Source organism: Moschus berezovskii, chromosome 6 (genome assembly GCF_049115385.1).
Source record: "Moschus berezovskii isolate FMDL1 chromosome 6, NW_MosBer_1.0, whole genome shotgun sequence".
NCBI classification, from domain to species: domain Eukaryota; kingdom Metazoa; phylum Chordata; class Mammalia; order Artiodactyla; family Moschidae; genus Moschus; species Moschus berezovskii.
In genome coordinates this window covers 52,192,099-52,212,455 of record NC_142465.1, presented here as the reverse complement: position 1 = coordinate 52,212,455, position 20,357 = coordinate 52,192,099, and the positions used below count along the sequence as shown (strand labels likewise).

General features: G+C 40.6%; 1 protein-coding gene across 6 annotated transcripts in view; it reads left to right on the top strand.

Annotated features, from left to right (window-relative positions):
* Nucleotides 1-3,921: 3,921 nt before the first annotated feature.
* The window catches only part of HELB (DNA helicase B), a 49,983-nt gene continuing 33,547 nt past the window's right edge, over nt 3,922-20,357 (top strand). For 4 of the 6 annotated variants that reach the window (XR_016037608.1, XM_088837037.1, XM_055396728.2 and 1 more), the window contains exons 1-7: nt 3,924-4,401; nt 6,974-7,381; nt 8,401-8,570; nt 10,800-11,678; nt 14,448-14,625; nt 16,297-16,438; nt 18,976-19,130. Coding sequence is in view for 5 of the 6 variants with exons in the window: in XM_088837037.1 (XP_088693163.1) it covers nt 4,038-4,401; nt 6,974-7,381; nt 8,401-8,570; nt 10,800-11,678; nt 14,448-14,625; nt 16,297-16,438; nt 18,976-19,130 (2,296 nt within the window). In the remaining variant the exon portion in view is untranslated. Of the gene's footprint in view, nt 4,402-6,973; nt 7,382-8,400; nt 8,571-10,799; nt 11,679-14,447; nt 14,626-16,296; nt 16,439-18,975; nt 19,131-20,357 lie in introns of all 6 variants that reach the window. The other 2 variants (XM_088837035.1, XM_088837036.1) reach the window with 2 other exon arrangements.

Below are 20,357 nucleotides of genomic sequence, written 5' to 3'. Positions count from 1 at the left end.
AGCTGGCCCCTGAGTACCCCGAGTGGTCAGGATGTCAGTCTCAGCAAAGAGTCCCACCAGAGACACATGCACGGACAAAGCAAGAGATTTTATTGGGAAGGGCACCCGGGTGGAGAGCAGTAGGGTAAGGGAACCCAGGAGAGCTGCTCTGCCACATGGCTCACAGTCTCAGGTTTTATGGTGATGGGATTAGTTTCTGGGTTGTCCGTAGCCAATCATTCTGACTCAGAGTCCTTCCTGGTGGTGCGCGCCTTGTTCAGCCAAGATGGATACCAGAGAGGATTCTGGGAGGTGGTCGGACATGTGGTGTCTCCTTTTGACTTTTCCCGAATTCTTCCGGTTGGTGGTGGCTTATTAGTTCTGTGTTCCTTAGTAGGACCTTCTGTCGTAAAACAACTCATGCAAATGTTTACTATGGTGCCTGGCCAGGGTGGGCGGTTTCAATCAGTATGCTTCCCCTAACAGTTTCATGGGGAGTTGAAAATCAGCAGCTGCAGATTGTAGCTTGTAGAGAAAGATAGCAAATGCCAATTTGTAGTTGACAGAAGTAAAGTTCTCATCATCCTGAATCCTAACCTACACTGCCTGCTGCTGCTGTCGCTTCAGTCGTGTCCGACTCTGTGCGACCCCATAGACGGAAGCCCACCAGGCTCCCCTGTCCCAGAGATTCTCCAGGCAAGAACACTGGAATGGGTTGCCATTTCTTTTTCCAATGCATGAAAGCGAAAAGTGAAAGTGAAGTCGCCCAGTCGTGTCCGACCCTCAGCGACCCCATGGACTGCAACCTTCCAGGGTCCTCCGCCCATGGGATTTTCCAGGCAAGAGTACTGGAGTGGGGTGCCATTGCCTTCTCCCTACAGTGCCCAATAGAATGCAATTGAATTATAGAAACAGAAGCTTAGTATCTGGAGCCTTGTGCCCAAATCATCATGTTGGTAAAAAGGTTATCTTATGAATACACACATATGTGACCCACATTTGGGCAGTGGATGCCTTTCAGTTTGGATATCTGAGTCAGGGGAGCCAAGGGGCATCCAATCCTGGCATTTAATAGGCAGTTGTTTGCACAGGTTTGAAGATTAGACTAGGGGTCATTAGCATGTAGGTGATAGAGTAGGTGAAAGATGACTGAGGGAAGGATTACAGAGTGAGAAGGTGCTTAGGATGGAACCCTGGGGAACACCGTTACTTCAGAGGCTAATAGAGGAACCCAAAGAAGCTATAAATCGCTAGAGAGAGAGTAGGAAAACCCGAGAAGATGAGTTACAAAAGCCTAGTAAGCAGAGTGTTACAAGAAAATGGTTAAAAAGAAAAGCTACCTATGTTAAATACTGTTGAGAGGTGAGGCAAGACAAAGGCAGAACTGTATCCACTGGGTTTAGTAACAAAGAGATGAGTGGTAAAACGTTTGTCAGGACAGATTCCATGTTGTGGTGTAGCTATCCTGAGTGTTAAGAAAGGCATTCAACCTCATACAGACATCCGTGGAAACACTGATGCAACAGAGTGTGTTTCTAAAAGCAACAAAAGTTGACATTTGTACCCAAAGGAAAAGAAAATCAATTCTAGCATTTTCTCCCATAAGTTTTTTTTTAAAGAACAAACTAACTTTATTGAAGTATAAAGTATATTTGATTTACAAAGCTGTGTTAGCTACATGTGTATGGTCCTACAAATTAAAAACTTTGGTGGGGGCTGTTATTTATCTATATTAGAATCTATAGAATAAGATGCTTTTGGATTTAGCAAATAAGAAGCACAAGCTGGAATCAAGATTGCTGGGAGAAATATCAATAACCTCAGATATGCAGATGACACACCCTTATGGCAGAATGTGAAGAGGAACTAAAGAGCCTCTTGATGAAAGTGAAAGAGGAGAGTGAAAAAGTTGGCTTGAAGCTCAACATTCAGAAAACAAAGATCATGGCATCTGGTCCCATCACTTCATGGGAAATAGATGGGGAAACAGTGGAAACAGTGTCAGACTTTATTATTTTGGGCTCAAAAATCACTGCGAACGCTGACTGCAGCCATGAAATTAAAAGATACTTCTTGGAAGGAAAGTTATGACCAACCTAGATAGCATATTAAAAAGCAGAGACATTACTTTGCCAACAAAGGTGCCAACAAAGGCACTTAGCTTCCTTTATTTGTCAACAAAGGCCCGTCTAGTCAAAGCTATGGTTTTTCCAGTGGTCATGTATGGATGTGAGAGTTGGAATGTGAAGAAAGCTGAGTGCTGAAGAATCGATGCTTTTGAACTGTGGTGTTGGAGAAGATGCTTGAGAGTCCCTTGGACTGCAAGGAGATCCAACCAGTCCATTCTAAAGGAGATCAGTCCTGGGTGTTCATTGGAAGGACTGATGCTGAAGCTGAAGCTCCAATACTTTGGCCACCTCATGCGAAGAATTGACTCACTGGAAAAGATTCTGATGCTGGGAGGGATTGGGGGCAGGAGGAGAAGGGGATGACAGAGAATGAGATGGCTGGATGGCATGACCGACTCGATGGACATGAGTTTGAGTGAACTCCAGGAGTTGGTGATGGACAGGGAGGCCTGGCATGCTGTGATTCATGGGGTCGCAAAGAGTCAGACACAACTGAGCGACTGAACTGAACTGTATGCTTATTTTGGGTTTATTATTGAGTAATTTCATAATAGTATCAAAATAGTAATGTAGTCATATATTTTATGCTGTTCCTCAAAAAGTACCATTACTTTCAAACATATGGGAACCATGGCTCCAGAATAACTTTTAAATCACTTCTTTCTCTTCTACTTGCCTTCCCCCATTCTTGTCTATACTCTGGGCTATAACTAGGCTTATTTTGCCCCACTATGGGGCTTCCCCGGTGGCTCAGCGGTAAAGAATCCGCCTGCAATGCAGGTTCAATTCCTGTGTCAGGAAGAACCCCCGGAAACGGGCATGGCAATCCACTCCAGTATTCTTGCCTGGAGTATAGTCCTTAGGGTCGCACAGATTCGACACTAGCATGCACTAGCAGATGGCAGCTCAGCCTAAAGTTTGGGAGGCCAGGGTATATTAACAGAGGAAATGAGGAGCATTGTGAAAGTTATTGAATCCACTGCTTTCCAAATCTGGCTGAGCATCAAAACTAACGACTTGAGACATGCGCTTAAAAGAATCCTGGGTCCCAGCCCTAGATCCCGATATGGGTATGGAATGAGGCCTAGAGGTCTGTACCTTGAATAAAGTGCCTTTGATCTTACAAATTCAACTTCTAAATAAAAAAACAAGAGGCCCAAAGCAGTCATGCCTAGGTGGATCTCCTGGCTGGAGATTCGAGGCTCTGAGCTTTGGGTGTTGGCGGAAGGGCATTTGGATTTTTTGTTTTGGAGTCGTTGGGAGAGCTTGCTTTTCCTAGCTCTTTAGGTTCAGTGACTTCCCTAGTGGCTCAGATGGTAAAGCATCTGCCTACAATGCGGGAGACCAGGGTTCAGTCCCTGGGTTGGGAAGATTGCCTGGAGAAAGAAATGGCAACCCACTCCAGTATTCTTGCCTGGAAAATCCCATGGACGGAAGAGCCTGGTAGGCTACAGTCCATGGGGTCGCAAAGAGTCGGATAGGACTGAGCAACTTCACTTTAGGTTCAGTAGATTGACCTTCCCTTGAGTTTCTCTCTAGGCAGGAGACGCGGCGGGTTAGCTGCTCTGCAGGTGCTGTTTATGCCGCGGCCTAGCCAGCTAGTTCCCTCCCAGCACCTGGGGGAGCCTGGAGTTTGACTGTGCAGCCGGGGCGGGAGCGCGCCCCGCCCACGCCCCGCCCACGCCCCGCCCACGCCCCGCCCCACCCATTACCCCGCCCGCCCCTCCCATTACCCCCCCCACCCGCCCCGCCTCCTCCGAATCTCGGCGTTCCATCCTATCCCGGCCCTCCGCTGGGAACTTGAGGCGGAGCTTCGCGCGAGCTAGACTCCAGGGGAGGAGGTAAGTTTGTGAAAGCGGATGGCCTTTATCTTTTAAAACAAGTTTCAGGCGTACAGCATTATAGCTCAATGTCTGTGTATACTAAAGCATGATCATCACCGCAAGTTTAGTTGCCATCCGTCTCCAAACGGTTAACTCAAGTCACACATTTCGCCCACCCCCTGGAGGCCGAAGGTCCTACAGTCGCGGAGCTGATTGGCTGATCATGGGCGTCTACGCAGCCCGGGGTTTTCCGGAATTGGGATTGAGCTCGGGACAACGGACTATGGCCTCGTCGAGTCAGCCCTTGCTGGAGCTGCAGGGACCTCTGCTCCCACCCAAGGACCTGGTGGAGGAGGAAGACGAGTATTTAAGGGAGGATGCGGAGGAGGACGAAGACGCGGTGTTTCTTGACGCAGAGGAACTTTGCAGTGGGGGCGTAAATGCTGGTAGCCTCCCTGGGCTGCTCCGTGGTGAGGAAATAACTCGCCCTTCGGGGGTGGGATCGGCGGAGTAATGAATTGTTTCTATTATGGCCTCCTCCAAAGTACGGCGCTCCATCGCTGCTAACAGACTTCCTTTGGAATCGCCTAAGCGCTTCGTCCTGATTAGAATAAAATAATAATAGCAGAGACTTGAGCAAATACTGTATGTTAAGCTTGGGCTTTACGTGTATCTCATTAATGTTCACAACTTCTTGAGGTAGTTTTATAAACAAGGAAACATTGGGTGTCCAGCCAGTATTAACACCCCGAATCAGGGCTTTTAATCTCTGTCTTTCCTGGAGTCGAATATGTTTGCTGTTCAGCTACTTAAACACACATACACATGAAACACCACAAGGCACTGTTGACTCATTAACCTGTTAATCTTGTGATCTGTATTTATCTAGTCTAGTTTCCTGTCCTAAGAATTACACCTATTGTGTGTTCCTGGTGACTGATGTTTAAGAGTGTTTGGATGTTCAGAGCAGTTGCTGTCCAGTAGAATTTTCTGTGATGATGGCATTGCTGTATATTGGCTGCTAGCCGTGTGTAGTTATTGAAAACTTCAAATGCAGCTAGTGCACCAGAGGAGCTGAATCTAAAGTTTTAATTTTAATTAAATTTAAATAGCCACAGGTGTGTAGGCAGCACAAGTTAAGACAGAAAATGTTTAAGTGTTTGTGGAGGGTTTAGTTATACATCGTGCAAGTGTTAGCGACTGGCTACCATGTTCCAAGCAAGGTATGTTTGTTGCTGGGATGCCCTGGAGAGATTAGACGATGAGGTTGCTGTCTTAATGGAGCTTCCCCTCTAAGTGCATTAAGCAGACATTCTACAAATAATCACAGCTGTGTGTGCTATGTGTACTAAGTCGCTTCAGTCACGTCGGACTCTTTGAGACCCTGTGGATTATAGCCCACCAGGCTCCTCTGTCCATGGGATTCTCCAGGCAAGAGTACTGGAGTGGGTTGCCACGCCGTCCTCCAGGAGATCTTCCCCATGATCCAGGGATCGAACCATTGTCTCTTGTGTCTCTTGCATTGGCAGGCAAGTTCTTTACTACTAGTGCCACCTGGGAAGTAACTATAATATCAGTGCTTAATAGAAATAGTATGAAGTGCCATGAGGTTATATTTATGAGATTCAAGGAAGGTTTTCTGAGGAAGTGACAGTTAATCTGAGTTCTGTAGTAAATGGGGTAAACAGTAAGGAAGAAAATGTTTAAGGCAGGTGCAACAGCTTTTGCAAAGACTGTGTGGTAGGAGGGACCTTGACTTTTTTTTTAATTGAAGGATAATTGCTGTACAGAATTTTGTGGTTTTCTGTCATACATCAACAAGAATCAGCCATGGGTACACCCATATCCCCTCCCTCCCAAACCTGCCTCTCATCTCTCTCTGGATCCCACCCTTCTAGATTGTCACAGAGCCCCTGTTTGAGCCACACAGCAAATTCCCACTGGCTATCTATTTTACATATGGTATTGTAAGTTTCCATGTTACTTTCTCCATACATCTCACCTTCTTCCTCCTCCCCTCCCCCCATGTCCATAGGTCTGTTCTCTGTGTCTGGTTCTCCATTGCTGCCCTGAAAATAAATTCACGAGTACCATCTTTTTAGATTCCATATATATGCATCAGAATATGATATTTATTTTTCTCTTTCTGACTGATTGCATTCTGTAAACTAGGCTCTAACTTTGTCCATCTCATTAGAACTGACTCAGATGTGTTCCTTTTTATAGCTGAGTAGTATGGGCTTCCTTCCGTCTATGGGGTCACACAGAGTCGGACACGACTGAAGTGACTTAGCAGCAGCAGCAGCAGCAGTATTAAATTGTATATATGTACCACAGCTTTGTTATCCATTCATCTGTTGATGGACATCTAGGTTGCTTCCATGTTCTAGCTATTGTAAATAGTGCTGCAGTGAACATTGGGGTACATGTGTCTTTTTGACCCTGATGTTTTTTTAAGATACTTGGAGGTCAGTATTGACTGAGATCAGAGTAGCAGAGAGGGTGCTGCTTTTAGGAGAGGAACAACAGACTTGCCAGGTACCATGGCTCCCTCCTGGAATACAAAGACAAATAAAACATTATCTTATTCTAGAAAGTTTACAGTGTAGTAGCTGCTACTGCTAAGTTGCTTCAGTTGTGTCTGACTCTGTGCGACCCCACAGACAGCAGCCCACCAGGCTCCTCCATCCCTGGGATTCTTCAGGCAAGAATACTGGAGTGGGTTGCCATTTCCTTCTCCAGTGTATGCATGCATGCTAAGTAGCTTCAGTCGTGTCCGACTCTGTGTGACCCCATGAACAGCAGCCCACCAGGCTCCTCTGTCCATAGGATTCTCTAGGCAAGAATACTGGAGTGGGTTTCCATGTCCTTCTCCGACAATGTAGTTAGGGAGACAGATAAACAAGTAAGTGGAATATAGACATTGCGATAGACATTTGTACAGGGTACTGTCCCGGGATTAAAGAGAGTACTGGAATTGACAAAACATTGGGAAAGATTTTAAATTATCCTAAATTAACATTTCCTTTTTTTTTTTTTAAGTTTCTGTGTTCGATGAAAACACTCAGCAGAAATGTGACGTGTTTGGACGTTTTCCGTTAACTGATGCTTGGTGGCGAGTGAAGGTACAGGTAAAGCCTGTAGGATCAAGGAGCTATAAAGTTCAAGGATTTCCATCTTACTTTTTACAGTCAGATATGTCACCACCAAATCAAATCCACATCTGTTCCCTCTTTCTTAAAGAGTGTAATGTCTCCAGTGAGCAAAGAATTAAGTTTTTTACATGGTTAAATAATAAATCAAGGTATAAAGACCTCAGTTTTGAAAATCTTATGGAAAACTTAAGAACTTGGCAAGAGGAAATTAAAGGGAATAGTCAAAAACAGTCTACACAGAAAACAGAAGAGTCACCACCAGATCCTGAGATGCCGCTTCCTTTGGAATTCACATGTAAGTGATTTTATCATGGAGTTTTGGTGTAATTGAGATCCTGGATAACTAGTGTGTTTAAAATATCACCACTACAGTACCTTAGTATAGTATTCTTTTTTAAAATCGGTCTGATGAAAATGTGTTTATATTGCTTTTGGAATATGTCATTAACATTGCGGGTTTCTCATCTATAATGTGAAGATACGGGGTGAGATGGGAGAAGGAAATGGCAACCCACTCCAGTATTCTTGCCTGGAGAATTCATGGACAGAGGAACCTGGTGGGCTACAGTCCATGGGGTCACAAAAAGTTGGACACGACTGAGTGACTAACGTGGGGTGAGATGATCTTTAAATACCTTTCAGTTTCTTTCCTGCTCTAAAAGTGTGATTCTAGTTCTGTCTCTAACTTTGGTGTCCATAGGATTATCTTGAGTTGTTAAGAAAAAGTTCAGTCATCGATTATTCTGTTTAAGAAGGCGGAGAAGAAAGGCAGGAAAAAAGCAATCCATTTTGGAAAGATTTCAGTTCAAAATGATTTAAAATAACTTTTAAATATGGTTTGTTATCTGGACATTCACATATATGGAATGGTTTTATTTCTTAATTCTGTCAAATGAATTTGGCAGTAAGTATGTCACTGAATGACTTCCATGATGAAAGAGTCATGACTATAGTAAGAAAAAAGATTATAAAGTTTAATATGTAAATGGTTTTTAATGCTTAGTTTGAATTTATCTATATATCATATAGTCAGAAATTTTATTCTGTTGCAAGTAAGAGGAAGCAAAAGTCTAAGAGGTAGTTATCTAAGCATTTGAAGAACATAAATTTTGGTGTTAAACACAATGAAAGTCATCTTGGTACAAAAACAATTGTTATAATACAATCAGTTTTCTCCTGCTTAAAGTAAATGTGTTAGTCTCTCTTTGATTGGAATTTCTTTAACTAGTTGTGCTAAATGAAAAAGTCCATCAAATCAGTTGTTTTATGAGCTCATTTGTTAGCTTGGATTTGTTCTTTTCTGATATCCTGTAGTTCCATTTATAACGGTGATGAGAGCTTTGCAGTTTCCAAAAATAATGGAATTCCTTCCAGTTCTTCTGCCCCGACACTTCAAACAGCTCATAACCTCAAATTCTATAGAGGTGTTGAAAGAGATAGAAGAGATTTTAGGTACACAGCCATGGAAACTTGGATTTCGTAAAGTAAGTAAGACATTTGCTTAGCTTTTTGTAATCTTATACAAGGCAGGATATCTCAGACTTGACAATTTTTCATCTTTTTCAAAGGAAAGAAATTTGTACAACCTCAATGTTGATTTATTCTCCTTTCAGTATTACAACTGGAGAAGGAAATGGCAACCCACTCCAGTGTTCTTGCCTGGAGAATCCCAGGGACGGGGGAGCCTGGTGGGCTGCCATCTATGGGGTCGCACAGAGTCGGACACGACTGAAGTGACTTAGCAGCAGCAGCAGCAGTGTTACAACTAAATATAAACTTCTTATACCTGTCCTCTTATACAGTAAATTTACAAAGGAAAACAAAATAACAAATGATATTCATATCATCAGTACTTTAGTTACATAATTTAGCTTCATGACTTTTTTGTAACTAAATTGCTGTTGCACCTTGAGTAGATCTCACTGAAGACACAAGTTCTTAAGAGTCTGGCAAGTCCATTCTGCTGTGTAGCACAACTCCTCACTTTCTTGTTTGAACTTTCAGAAGCCTTCACTATTCACATGGTACATCATGATGTCATTTGATTTTTTTCTTTGGCACAGGAATGCATTTACAGTTTCTTTGGCCCTTCTGTTTTTGTTATTAGATGCCAGGAGTAGTAAAGCGGTACTGTGAGGCTCCAGAGGTGTTGAAAACCAAATGTGGCACTTAAATCAGTCCTTGGTTATGAGTGGTTTTCTAAATGAAAATACAATTTAAAGATTCTGATATAATTCGTGGGTTCCCCAAGAATGTTTACAGATTCCATCCCTCTTGAGAAATACTGGAATAATGGATTTATTCCCTCTGTAAAATGACTATGATTTCAATATGCTCGGGGGAAAAAAAAAGGATTCTGGAGCACTATTATATGTATTTATTCAGGAGGACAGAGAGGCGAGCGGTGAACCTTCTGGGACTCAGGTGGGAAAAGGAGGCTTGGAGTCCTCTGTTCAGCATGTAAACCGCCACCCAAAGTAAAGCTTTTCACTGAGGTTTTCTGTTTGTTCGCCAGGACTGCTGTAGCAAGCAGCATGGACTGGGCGGTGAAATCACAGAACTTTCATTTTCTTACAGCTCTGCAGTCTGTAAATCCAAATCCAGTCGAGATGTTATCAGGGTTGGTTTCTTCTGAGGCCTCTCTGCTTAGCTTATGAGTAGCTGTCTTCCTGTGTCTTCACACCGTCTTCCCTCTGTGCTTGTCGGGTCCTAAAGTCTTCTTATAAAGACACCAGTCTTCTTGGCTTAGGGCCTATCCCATGTCTCATTTTAACGTAATTATATTTTTAAAGACCCTGTCTCCAAATATGGTCACATTCAGGGTTCTGGGTGTTATAGAATTTCAACATATGAGTTTTGTGGGGTACACATTTCAGCTCGTAAGTTGTATGGAGGGCTGCAGGGGTGATGTCTCCATGAAAAAAAAGAAAAATGGAGCTAGTAGATGACCTACTGAGTGGGTCATGATGAAGGAAGTTGTATACCTTTTCAGTAGAGTTTGGGCAGAATTGTTGATAGGCACACGGAGAACTAAACAAGTCAGGAAAATGAGGCAGTCATTAACTCCACAGTACAGACAGGAGTTCAATACAAAATTGATGTAATCACGGCATATTATGTCACTCAATCGTGGATCCCTATATACTAATTTAACCAAAATCAGTTTTCAGAATGGTACTGTAACTTTTTCAAAGATGGGAGGAGAAGTGTGTGTTTAGGTGATAGTATAAAAGAGAGCAAGTTCCATGAAGAAAGACTTTCCAAAGTAAGGAGTTAACTCTAATTATCTAATTTTTTTAAAAAATTAAAGAATAGTATAAACAATATTTAGAAATGTGGAGATAAATTCTTTAAGAAATAGCTAAAAGTGTTGGAGGTGTTGCCTTTAGAAATCATGGGAAGGGTAATTCAGGGATTCATATATTTTGTGATAAGCCTCTTAGTGTTACTTGACTCTTAAAACTGTATATGTATTGCTTTGAGAAAAGATAATTTTTATTAGAGCATTATATAGATCTCTAATCACAGTAAAATTAGTTAAAAAAATAGTGATGTGTTAGGTACATAGTTTTTTTCCTCCAAATTTCATTGAAACACATGTCTTCTGGAACTTAAAAATTATTGATAAATGCCATAGTTTTCACTGTAATTCTCGTATTAGTTATCAGTCTCCATCACTCTTATAAAACAACATAAACTTTATTTTCTTAAAGATAACCTACAGAGAACTGAAGCTCTTGCGGTGTGAAGCGAGTTGGACGTCATTTCGTCAATGCACGTCTCTTTTCCAGTTGATGACGGCTTTAGAGAGGAATGCATTAGCAATATATTCTCAACTGAAGCAGATATGTAGAGAGCAGGGGCACACGTGTGTTGAAGAAGCTGACTTAACTTTTCAGCTGTCGGACCTCATGTCTTTTCACGATGCTTGGCAGTCTCTGAAGTTCTTGAAGGATATTGGCGTGGTGACGTATGAGAAGGGCTGTGTCTTTCTTTGTGACCTTTACCAGGCCGAGAGAGGCATTGCCTCTTCAGTCTGTGACTTGATGACCAGGCCCCCATGGCAATTACAGGTCGATGTCAAAAAGGTGCTTACATCTATCTGCACCACAAGACCTGAGAATTCAGGAAGTGATGGTACACTGAATAAAAGTAAACCTGATGAAACAAGATTAGAAGATCTTGTGGATATTTTGGACACGCAAGACAGTGGTGACCATATTTGGGATGATGGTGGAAATGAAGTGAAAGCAGAAGTGAGTGAGGGTCAACTGGATCAGGACCAGGTGACTGCTCTGGACATGATTTGCTCCAATGCCGTGACAGTCATAAGTGGGAAAGGTGGTTGTGGGAAGACCACAATTGTTAGCCAGCTTTTTAAGCATATAGAGTTGTTGGAAGAAAGAGAAGTGAAAAAAGCTTGTGAAGATTTTGAACAAGACTGGAATGTACCAGAAGAATGGGTCACCTTCACCGAGCAAAGTCAGCAGAAACTGGACAAGGCTATAGAAGTTTTACTTACGGCACCTACAGGAAAAGCAGCTGGCTTACTGAGACAGAAAACTGGTTTTAATGCTTATACACTATGTCAGGTAAAACCTTTTACATTTTTTCTCTACATAAACGTTTAAAGACGGACTTAATGATTTTACTTTTCATTTCTTCCTGACAACAATTAGTGGGCATTTATTGAATGTTTTCTAGACCCTTGCCTTGTAGTAGCTAGTCATTTAGATCAGAGATTCCCCAGCCTCCAGGCCATGGACTGGTACCGCCTATCTGATCAGCCGCAGCATTTGATTAGAAATAAAGTGTGCGGTAAATATAATGCCCTTGAGTCTTGAAACCATCACACCCTCCCCCTGCCCCCATCTGTCCGTGAAAAAATTGTCATCTATCCATGAAAAAATTGTCTTCCAAGAAAACAGTCTCTGGTGCCAAAAAGTGTGGAGACCGCTGATTTAACTCAGTGCGACTCAAAACAGCCAGTCTATAAACTGTTACTGTTTATAGTGAAATAGGTGCTCATGCTATCACTGCACTGCTTCCTTCTTTAAGAAAGTCTTATTATGAAAACAGAGTCAACTAAAGTGTATGCTTAATGCTGTAGTTAGTTTTGATTCTGGCATATGGCCCTGTTTCTGATTGGGACTGGTTACAAGCATGTCAGAGTCCACATTTTGTGGAATGAAAGCTCTGTGAAAGTGATAACTTGGGTCCTCTGGTTTAGTGCTTTATCTCCTCTGCCTGCAACAATGCCTGGCAAATAGTAGTTGCAAGCATTTCAAATGAATTAAGACACTTGAAAAAAATAGCTGTGGCTGTAGTTGAGAGTTATAAAGTTTCAAACTTATAGAAGAGTTGGAGAGTTTCCATTAGCCCTGATCTGCCATTTTATAGATTAAGGAACTTAGTCCTTGGAAGATTTCTGAAGGAAAAAATAATTGGAGTCTAATGGACAATGAAACTCAGGTAAGAAGAATGTTTTATTTAAGGGAAAGGCCGTCCCAGAGGCATTGAGGTGAATCATCAGGTGGGTGTAGAGATTTTGAGGGGCCTTTGTTGAATGGAATGAAGTGTGTGTGTTGTAAAATAATGGAAATTGCGCTTGGTTTAGACTGGGAATTTGAGCTTTGAAGTTTGTATTTTTCTGTTTCATAAAGTCCTTGACAAAGGAGTGAAGTGGGAAAATGATGTTATCTGCATTTTACATAAGAGCCAGTAGAAATTTGAGGGTGTTAAACAGTTGGCCCCAAACTTAACCAAGTGTGGAGCTCGCCCTGGGATTCACATTTGTAACCTCCCAGCTTGCTACTCTTTCCACCGTGCCATGATTCCCTTATTTACTATAGACTTTGTACACCTAACAATCAAGCCTGGACTTGATTACTGGGGAGTCATTTAGGTTCCCAGGCAAAAGAGTGAAATGAAGAAAGCAGTTCTGAGGAAGGCTCCCTAGAATCATGGGATCCCCTGGTGGCTCAGATGGTAAAGAATCCACCTGCAATGCAGGAGACCGGGTTTCGATCCCTGGGTCAAGAAGATCCCTTCGTAGACCCACACGCCACCTCAGAAATTTTTGCGTTACATTTATCACATGAGTGAGCATAGTGCTAGAGAAGTTCAGTGTAGCTCATTGGTGGGAGAATCTTCTGATCAGTTTATGATTTTTTTCCATTATGCCTTCATTGAAGTCTGATTAGTCTGAAGGACTGAATTAGAAGAGGAGAGGCCAGAGAAGGGTCATTACTGAATTTCATCTTATGTTCCAACTCTGATCAATTAGTAGTATCTTAATATTGGGTTGGAATGCTGGGAGGATGTTTCTGAAGCTATGTTTAGGCTCAGGAGAGCCCAGTTCAGTTCAGTTCAGTCGCTCAGTCGTGTCCGACTCTCTGCGACCCCATGAATCACAGCACGCCAGGCCTCCCTGTCCATCACCAACTCCCGGAGTTCACTCAAACTCATGGCCATCGAGTCGGTGATGCCATCCAGCCATCTCATTCTCTGTCATCCCCTTCTCCTCCTGCCCCCAATCCTTCCCAGCATCAGAGTCTTTTCCAGTGAGTCAACTCGTCGCATGAGTTGGCCAAAGTATTGGAGTTTCAGCTTTAGCATCTGGTTGTTATATCATTTATTTATCATTCTTGGGCTAGGGATACCAGCAGATAATGCAAATAATTTTTTAGTGACAATTAGCACACACACACACACACACATTGCACATATATATATATATATATAAACAACATAGAAACATTTTTTGAATGATATACACCAAAATATTTAACATTTTCTGGTTGTAAATTTTAATAGTAAATATTATTACCTCTTTAATAGGGTTTTTTTTAGTCGTCTTGTTGGTTTTAGTGGTGGTAGTTTTTCAGTGTTGGGGAAGTACTTGAAGAAAAAATAATATTTTTATAGTTAGTTCAGGCAGGCAGCCCTTTATTTCCAGAATGGAGTATTCTAGTTTGTAGAAGAGTGAGGGTTAAGTGTTCAGGCTATCTCAGAAGGCCACGAGAAGGTTTAATTGCTGTTGGAAAGAACAGGGAGCTTGCTCTGGTCAAGAATGGTAAGAAAATGGTTGGGATTCTGGTGGTGGAAGAGTGCTGTTTGTTGAATTAAACACACTAAGTACTCACTAGGAAGCAATTTTTTGAACTATTTCCTCTGTCTTTCCATTCTGTAGCTTTTGTGTTCTCTATTTCTTTCATCTTTTCCCCCATGTTATTGTACCTATATCCTCCCCATCCCTTCCCCATTTAAGAGTTTTATTTTAAAAGAACATGTTGTTAACAATTTTTGATTTTTTTTTTGTGAATTTTTTAACCTGAATTTAGAAATGTCATACTTTGTAGGTCAATTATAGTTTCTATTTATGGAAGAAAAAAATAAAGACCAAGAACAGGCCATGGAAATTTTCTTCAGTTAGAGTTCTGGTTGTGGATGAAGGGAGTTTGGTATCTGTATCAATCTTCAAGTCGGTTTTAAATTTATTGTGTGAGCACGCCAAACTTTCTAAACTTATTATCCTTGGTAAGTTAAAATATTGTTGGAATCCTAATTGTTTGGTTCAAATCATTGTGGTTAGTTGGTTGTTTTGGGATTTTCCGGGTGGTTCATTGGTAAAGAATCCACTTGCCAATGCAGGAGACTCACCAGAGACATGGGTTCAATCTCTGGGTCGGGAAGATCCCCTGGAGAAGGAAATGGCAACCCACTCCAGTATTCTTGCCTTGAAAATCCCATAGACAGAGGAGTCTGGCAGGCTATAGTCCATAGGGTCATAAAGAGTCAGACACGACTGAGCACGCACACACACACACAGTAGCTTGTTTATACAATTTCAGTGTTTTAATATCTGTATTCTACAGGCGAGAAGGCATTTCTCAGCGTCCACACTAAAGGCACACTGAGTTCAGTTTGACTACCTCTATCAGCTCAGTGGCTTTTTGTTTTGGTTAATTATTAGCAAGGTAGGTTGTGAATGAAATAGAGTTGTGAGGGGTTATAGTAATTACCTAAATGATGACATTAAAATAGTAAAATTGTCACAGACTCAGTAAATTAGGATGTAGATCATTTGGGAATAATGAAAAGTCTGAACGATAGACCGCTTAAAAGTAATTTTATGATTTTAAGCTAATAGTGCAAAAGAGACCTCACTACGTAAGTCCTTTCCAATTTTGGTGAGATTTAGTTAGATGCTATTGGGTAGTACCAACGTGTAGACTATATGATTTAATGGAGGAGAAAATAAAATTGCAATGAGAGAATCAACATGTTAGGTATTTGAGGATATTGTATAAGCTGTTGATTCTATTAATAGTTAGAGCATTCTCTCAGTTTCCCAGAAAATAGTTTCTCTTTCTCTAGGGTTTCAGTTCAGTTCAGTTCAGTCGCTCAGTTGTGTCCGACTTTGCGACCCCATGAATCACAGCACGCCAGGCCTCCCTGTCCATCACCAACTCCTGGAGTTCACTCAAACTCATGTCCATCGAGTCGGTGATGCCATCCAGCCATCTCATTCTCTGTCGTCCCCTTCTCCTCCTGCCCCCAATCCCTCCCAGCATCAGAGTCTTTTCCAGTGAGTCAACTCTTCGCATGAGGTGGCCAAAGTATTGGAGTTTCAGCTTTCAGTCCTTCCAATGAACACCCAGGACTGATCTCCTTTAGAATGGACTGGGTTTGCTTGTTTGTTTAAAGTAAAAAGATGTGTAATAGAGTAGAACATTATCATTACATTATTGAAATTTATTATCAAATGCACTGGATTTATTTCATATTTTTATGTTAATTTTATTTATTTGAGGCCATAGATTTTTCCATGTTTAGTAAGACATTGAGCAGGATTGAATAAATGACTAAATTATAGATACCCAAGACCTGTTTTTTTCGTTACATGTTGGTGAAAATATATGCCCCAACACATATCTGTAAACATATCAAAAAGTTCAATTCACATTTTACCTCACCATGTTATCACTGTTTTTTATACTTTATATTTAATTGGAATGGCTTTTGTTGTTGAATATTTTTGAAGACTTAATGTTCTTAAGTAATTTTAAACAAAGATTTTTTTTTCTTTTTTTCTCAGAGTAAGTGTATAATTATAGCATTTATCAGTAGGGAGAAATAAAAGTAATTTCTAAATTTCAAGATCCTGGTTACTTAAAACCTACTGTATCTACTTTTTCCCCTTTTCAGGTGATGTTAGACAGTTACCCAGCATTGAACCTGGTAACTTGCTGAAAGATCTTTTTGAAACTCTTAAATCAAGAAATTGTGCTATTGAACTAAAGACAAACCATAGAGCAGAATCTGAACTAATTGTGGACAATGCTACAAGGTATATTATGACTAAAATTCTGTGTTTTCTTTCTGTTGTATTGGAAATAAAGGAAAAATGCAGGCTTTTGAATTAAGGTGATTGAGTGCAGTGCGTTTACTCTTTTAGCAAAACTTTCCTATCCTTCAGTATATGTATATCTTTTGTACCACAGTTAGAAAAGCAAAATTTATATTTTTCATAATTGGATTGGCCCAACATAAATTGTTGTTGAAGTTTAAGAATAAATGTTTTCTTAATTTTAAAAGTATATTTGTGAAATAAAATTGCATCAAGCTCAGACACCAGAGTAAACCCAAGGGGAACAGAGAATTGGAAATGAGTTCATCAGAGTTCAAGGGCAAACTGGGGAATACATTTCCTGTAATTTTTATAAGGAGAGAACCCAAAGCATAAAAAGATGTTTTACTCCTCAGTGAATCCTGGTGGTACCTGTGGCATATTACTTTAAGAGTAGGAGAGAATCCTTCTGTTCCTGTAACCTTTGCATAAGCCTTTAGAGTAATCCTCTGTAATAGATGTGATGGGGCTACAGAATATTAAGAAACTGTTTTATTCTGTGGGCCACAATTTATCTTTGTTTCCGATTCTTACAAGGTGCTATTTTTTTTTTTTCAGGTTTCATTTTCCTTTTATTGGCTGTAGTGCATCCTTTTTTTCTGTATCTGCATGGAATTATTTTTGGTTCTACTTTATCACTAGCCATTGCTTAGGGAATTCTTGGGATCATGGGGCAGTCAACTGAGTGGCAGAGGATTATAGTTGATTGGCATAAAAATACAGCATGGGTCCTGAACTGTTGCTGTGATCACAAATTTAACATGAAACTTCATTGTCTTAGGTCTTCTTTGCACAACATTTTTTGTACCTCTGTCCTGCTGTTGGACCTGGTATGTATCCATCTGGGGCTTAGGATCTGGAACTAGATTTTTTACTATGCTTCAGGACCAAAAATGACTTACTAATTAATGTAGAATTAAATTGGAAGGTAGATTTTGCTCAAAGAAGTACTTTTTTTTTTAAGAGTACTTTATTTATAATGATTTGTTTTCTGTCAGAAGAGTTCCTATTTCTTTAGTAGGATGAAAAACTTGATAGCTTGTATGGAGGTCTTTGCAGGAGCTATCTGGTTCAGATATTCAGCAGGACAGGATATTGCATTAGACTACAAGATGCTGTTTTTGTTGTCCAAACATTTTCTTGCTTGGATGTCAGCAAAAACTATCTCCCTGTCCCTGTCTCCCCTGGAGAGAATAGAGAGGTAGAGAAAGAATGGATAGGAATAGTGTAGATGATATAGATTCATATTGAGACATTAAGAAAAATAATGTAGTTGATGTGTAATATACTTTACCTGTAACTCTTCTGCACCTACATAAAGCAACCTCGGTTTTGGAATATTGGTAGATGATTGGTCATTTTAAACTCTAGAAATCTTGGAAGAATATGAAGCACATTAGATGCCTTAAAACTCAATTTTTTCTGAAACTTAGGAATTCCTTTTAGTAACTTTTTCAATATCTTTTGGGCTGTGCTCCTTTCATCATTTTTTCTTGGTCATCATCACCAAGTGATTAATGACAGATGAATCCCAGTGATACCATGAACGGAGATAGAAGTGTTACATGTCGCGGGTCAGAAGCAGAACAGGAAATCCATGGTGATTCTCAGCACCCCAAATTAAATCTGGGATAATTCAGCAGGGCCAGGCTTCTCCTCTCTCCTTTCTTCTCTTTCCACCGTTTTGGGAAGGGTTGAAGATGACACACAGTAGGGTACTATACCTTTGATAGCTAGGCTGAGGTTGGACTTTACCTCAGCCAGGGAGTCAGTTTTCTAACAAATAGCCAAGGAGGGACTCTAGTATGATAATGCCACTGACCCTTACTATGTTTTCTGTTATGGCTTGCTGATCTTGGGGTGTACAAGAATAAAAAATGATTGAGGAGGGAACAGAAGCAAAGAGAAGATGTGGATACTTGGTTCAGTTGAGAAGATGAGCCCATGGGTATGATATATAACAGAATAAAGGAGAAAAGAAAGAGTGTGATGTATATGTATGGAAACCCCCCCCAAAGAGTCTAAATTAATTTAAATAGAAAGAAATATGGAGCCCACTGGGTCCAAGTTTCCATCCTGGCTCTTCTGCTTTCTACCTCTGTGATCTTGGACATCCCCACTGTAGTTAACTAAGCATCATGCTGCTTTATCTATGAAATGAGGCTCATACCTACCTTGTGTGGTTCTTTTGTGGTTTGGAGAAAAGTAGATCAACTTCTCAGAATGTTGCTTGGTAAATGTTTTCTAATACTTTAAATGTGCTAGGAGTAGGGGACTGATGGATAAATGTAGCATTGTGGTCTTGCTAAGTCTGTTTTGAAACTCATTTAGTATTTATAATGCACGTATGGGTGGCCTTTCCACCCTCTTTATGACCTATTCACAGATATTATTATAATGACATTGTCTCTGCTCGTATGTGAAGACACATTTTTGGATACTGATGTTCTTGGTGTATTATTTTATCTTTATTTAAGAATCTCAAGACGCCAGTTTCCAACATTTGATGCAGAGTTGAATATCTCTGATAATCTGACATTCCCTGTCTCGATACAAGATAAATCATTTATTTTTGTCAGACTCCCGGAAGAAGATGCCAGTTCTCAGTCCTCAAAAAGTAATCATCAGTCTCGTAAGTATAAACTTTTATGTTATATAGGGTTAAATATTTCAGTTTTATAGTTCAGTTATTAAATAACTACTTATAATTTTATTTGACAGTCATATAAATATTGCTAGTAAAATGTTAGGCACTGAAAATAAATTTATTTAATGTATTAATTTAATAAATTTATTAATCATCAAAAGCAGATTACTTTCGAATTTTGTAAAGAAGCAAGCTCATGCATACTAAAGGACTAAATATTTGTTGAGTAAATAAGTGGATGTAGATGATTAGTTTGCTGTGCTGTGCTCAGTCTCTCAGTCATGTCTGACTCTTTGTGACCCCATGGACTGTAGCCTGCCAGGCTTCTTCTGTCCATGGGATTCTCTAGGCAAGAATACTGGAGTGGGTTGCCATTTCCTCCTCCAGGGGATCTTCCCTACCCAGGGCTGAAGATGATTAGTTTACAATAAAGCAAAAGCCCCAGTAATCCCAAGTTTATTCTTAATGAATGAAGCTTTTTTTTTTTTACAGCAATTGGAAACATTTGTTGTTTTGAGGACTTTCGTGAAATGAAAGTAATGGCTGTCAAACTGTTGCTAAGCTGAGTTCCTAACAGTTCTGTTTCTGATAAAATGGACAAACATCACTTCTAATTAGGAGTATTAGGATAATAGTGTGATAGGATTGAGAAAATTCAGGGGACGAGGGACTCTTCTCCCTGTGTGTATGACTCGTGTCTCTTCATGCCACCGTTGGTAAAATAGGGGTCACAGTGACAGTATGGAACAGCTGTGAAGGTTGAGGGCATTTGTCAGTTTTGAGGAGCTATGTAAATGTTTTATTTTGTAAATCATTTCGGTCAGACTCTTTGTGACCCCATGGACTGCAGCACGCCAGGCCTCCCTGTCCATCACCAACTCCCAGAGTTTACTCAAACTCATGTCCATTGAGTCAGTGATGCCATCCAGCCATCTGATCCTCTGTCATCCCCTTCTCCCCCTGCCTTCAATCTTTCCCAGCATCAGGGTCTTTTCAAATGAGTCAGTTCTTCGCATCAGGTGGCCAAAGTATTGGAGTTTCAGCTTCAACATCAGTCCTTCCAATGAACATTCAGGACTGATTTCCTTTAGGATGGACTGGTTGGATCATGTAAATTTTTTTTTTTTTTTGTAAGTAATAGATATTAAATTATTACTCCAAATGAATTTATTTAAAGAGATTATACCTTTGGATCTTTATATTATAAACTTG